At 33.8% G+C, this 3,141-nt stretch overlaps 1 protein-coding gene across 1 annotated transcript in view; it reads left to right on the plus strand.

Annotated features, from left to right (window-relative positions):
- The window catches only part of itgbl1 (integrin, beta-like 1), a gene marked incomplete in the record, with an annotated part of 79,402 nt that extends 77,047 nt beyond the window's left edge, over positions 1 to 2,355 (plus strand). The window contains 1 exon segment of the mRNA XM_014018802.1: positions 976 to 2,355. Within this exon segment, the coding sequence (XP_013874256.1) occupies positions 976 to 1,064 (89 nt within the window).
- Between the last annotated feature and the right edge of the window lie 786 nt (positions 2,356 to 3,141).

The raw sequence follows: 3,141 nt of genomic DNA on the forward strand, positions 1-3,141 counted from the left end.
AGATAGATAGATAGATAGATAGATAGATAGATAGATAGATAGACAGACAGATAGACAGATAGACAGATAGATAGATAGATGGGGTCCATCCAAATGAGGAAAAGGAAATCTCAAGCAAATGCTCTGTTTAGTGCTGTCCAGCAAGTTTTGTCAGTGTTTTAGGACTTCACATGGCTTGAAAGAATTTTGAGGTTTTATTTTTTTTATGAATTTTCGTCTTTGGTTGAAACATTTTGACTYCTGCCTAAAAGAAAATCAAAGTTTAGGGAAAAAGTTGACTAAGATTTTAAGGGGACATTAATGTAAAAGGGTAAACATGGCAAGGATTAACCTACAATCACCTTTTAATAAAATCAGAAKAAATCATTTTTATTGTCACAGTAACAATTTTATATGAGACCGAGAGAGGAATAATRAGGAAAACGTATTATCTTTAAGGATCCACATGTTGACATGTACTTCCCATTCCTTTCTTCATTTTTTTCACATCTACTTACCTAAATTTATTATTTCAATTAGCTGTTTCCTCCTCACCGTTCTCTTTCTTTTATTGAGATATTTGTTCACTAGATATGTATTTGACCAGCAGAGGTCTTTGACACCTCACAGTGTTGCGTTCATGGTGACAAGTTTTTACCTTTGCTTGTATTTACATCTTTGTTACAAAATAATTTGCAAATATTATGCATGCCTTGCCTTCTGTTCATGCTAAAACCATCAATGTCGACATAAAGGTGATGAAATCCAAGTTTGTTTWACTAATGTCTAATCATACAGTATTTCAGAGAATTACTTTGAGACCAGCTTGGTGGAAAACCACAAACATGAAAAGAGAACAGCTGGTTTACATTGCTCCTGTCAGGAGAAGTTGCAACCACAAAAGCAAGAGTGTGAAAATAGGAAGTTTGTTAAAGGTCAGGCAAGATGGTACAGTGCTTTTCAATTCACAGAGTTTCTTCTCACATCTTCTCCCAGGGAACGGCCTGTGTAACTGCGGCAACTGCGAGTGCTGGGAAGGATGGACAGGAAATGCTTGTGAGATCTGGGTGGGAGCAGAGTACTGAAGAGAGAAGAGCACTGGAGTCAGAAACCAGAGTTGCTTTCCTGACTGAATGACCCGGATCAGCACCACAACCATTTACAACCAGGCTGGCAACACCACCACAGAAAACTAAACAACATGGATGTAAATCTGCGTGTATTTAACTTGAAATATTTTATTGTTCTAGATGCAAACTTGGTATAAAAAATTAACAAATATCTTTTTTTTCTGCTCTAAACATATTCCAGTGTAAACATTTGTGCTTTTAAAGCTGCTTTTTATGTATTTCCACATATTTCTGATGACAACCAAGAATAGGATGCAAATACATGACAAATCCAAAAAGCTGTAAGAGATGAACATGTTCTGATTACAGAAGGTTTATGAAGACGTGCAGTATTGTGTTTTTAATTAATTATATTTGTTGCAGATTTATGAAGATGTGTTTTTAACCAATTATATTTGTTGCACTATCCCAGACTAGACGGAAATATGTCTTTAAAATTCAGGCCAGAGGTCTCTCTTTGAAATTTTTATTTCTTTTTTTCCTGTTTTTTCAATAATAAAACAATAAATGTACTGCATGACATAACATTTTGCATGAAAACCAACGCAAAGACCTTAAACATACATGGTTACAGATTTGCTATAACATGACATAACTCCAATGAGCATACGATGGAATATTATATATATATATTTGAAAATAAATTCATTTTATTCATTCCTATTATTCTTCAGCAAACAAAGTAAATGGAAAAAGAATCAAATCAAACTATCCGCCATCTTCTGGTAGTGATAGGATTAAAGTGGAAGAAACAAAAACGAGGGCATAAATATTTCACTTGTGGCATACCGGATGTCCATATCACTTCAAACGATGGTGTCAGGGGATGACAGCTGCTTCCCCACTTCAACAGAAGATCTATAGGAGGTCACAAAGAATTATTTTTGTTAATTCTACTTTGGCTTTTTCCATGCTTAAACAAGCCAGCCCCTCTGTTATCTGTGTCCCATCAAAAAACGTCTAATGCAGTAATATACTGCACACTATATTGCATTGAGTATTAAGTTACTGACATTACAGTACGCCTTTATATAAATATTTTATTTAGTATGTTGTATATGTGAATACAACAAACACAAACTGTATAGTGTAGACAAACTCATTGCATATATGTAAAAGTAGCGGTACATACCAACAGTTCTTGAAAGACATAGCCTACTACATGCAGTTCATCAATGCCATCCTCTCCCCATGCAACATGTGGGACATTTTACAAAAAAAAAAAGTTGATAACTAAAGCAACAAAGTATAAATATGTATGAGGGTCATTTGGAAAAAAAATCATGTAATATTTTTGTTTGTTTCCCAGTTTGACAAAATGTTAAACTAAGCCATCACTAGCGCTAATATTTAAAATGGCCATAAGTTCTGTAGCAACTTCATATTACAAAGATGTGTGTGGAGGGATATGAGCCCCACAAAAAATAAATAAATAAATTTAATAAATAACTAAATAACTAAATAAAAAGTTGCCAAGCAAATGCAGGTCAGTAAAAGTGGAAAACAACTTTTAGAATTAAAGGCACTAAAGGACAGGAAATGGTTCTGCAGAGGCAAAAACACAAGTTTTAGAATTAAAGGCACTAAAGGACAGGAAATGGTTCTGCAGAGGCAAAAACACAAGTTTTAAATACAAGCACAAATAAACTTAACAGGAGTTAACAGCAAATTGAAACTCAAACTTACTCAAATGTMCAAAATAAACTGTGCTTCAGGTTTCAGTTTGAATCTAAAAGGTTCTACAAAACTGTGAGAAAAATAGGTTTTAATAATAAATAAGTTTACTAGAGCTGAACGCAAACTATAAATAACTTCTCAAATTTTTTGAGTGATTTAGGCTGCAAGAAGAATTTTACTGGAGAACAATATTAGTGTTGAGACTCTTATTGTGAAGGACTAAAAAAAGTTCTGTGTTCAGCTGCTGTGACAGTAATCAACCACACCTCAGACCTTGTGTTGTAATTTTGTGGAGTACCCAATAGAAGTGCACCAATAACTTGAATGCAAATAATAATAATAATAACAATAATAA

The sequence above is a fragment of the Austrofundulus limnaeus genome, unplaced genomic scaffold (assembly GCF_001266775.1).
Source record: "Austrofundulus limnaeus strain Quisiro unplaced genomic scaffold, Austrofundulus_limnaeus-1.0 Scaffold202, whole genome shotgun sequence".
Lineage (NCBI taxonomy): Eukaryota > Metazoa > Chordata > Actinopteri > Cyprinodontiformes > Rivulidae > Austrofundulus > Austrofundulus limnaeus.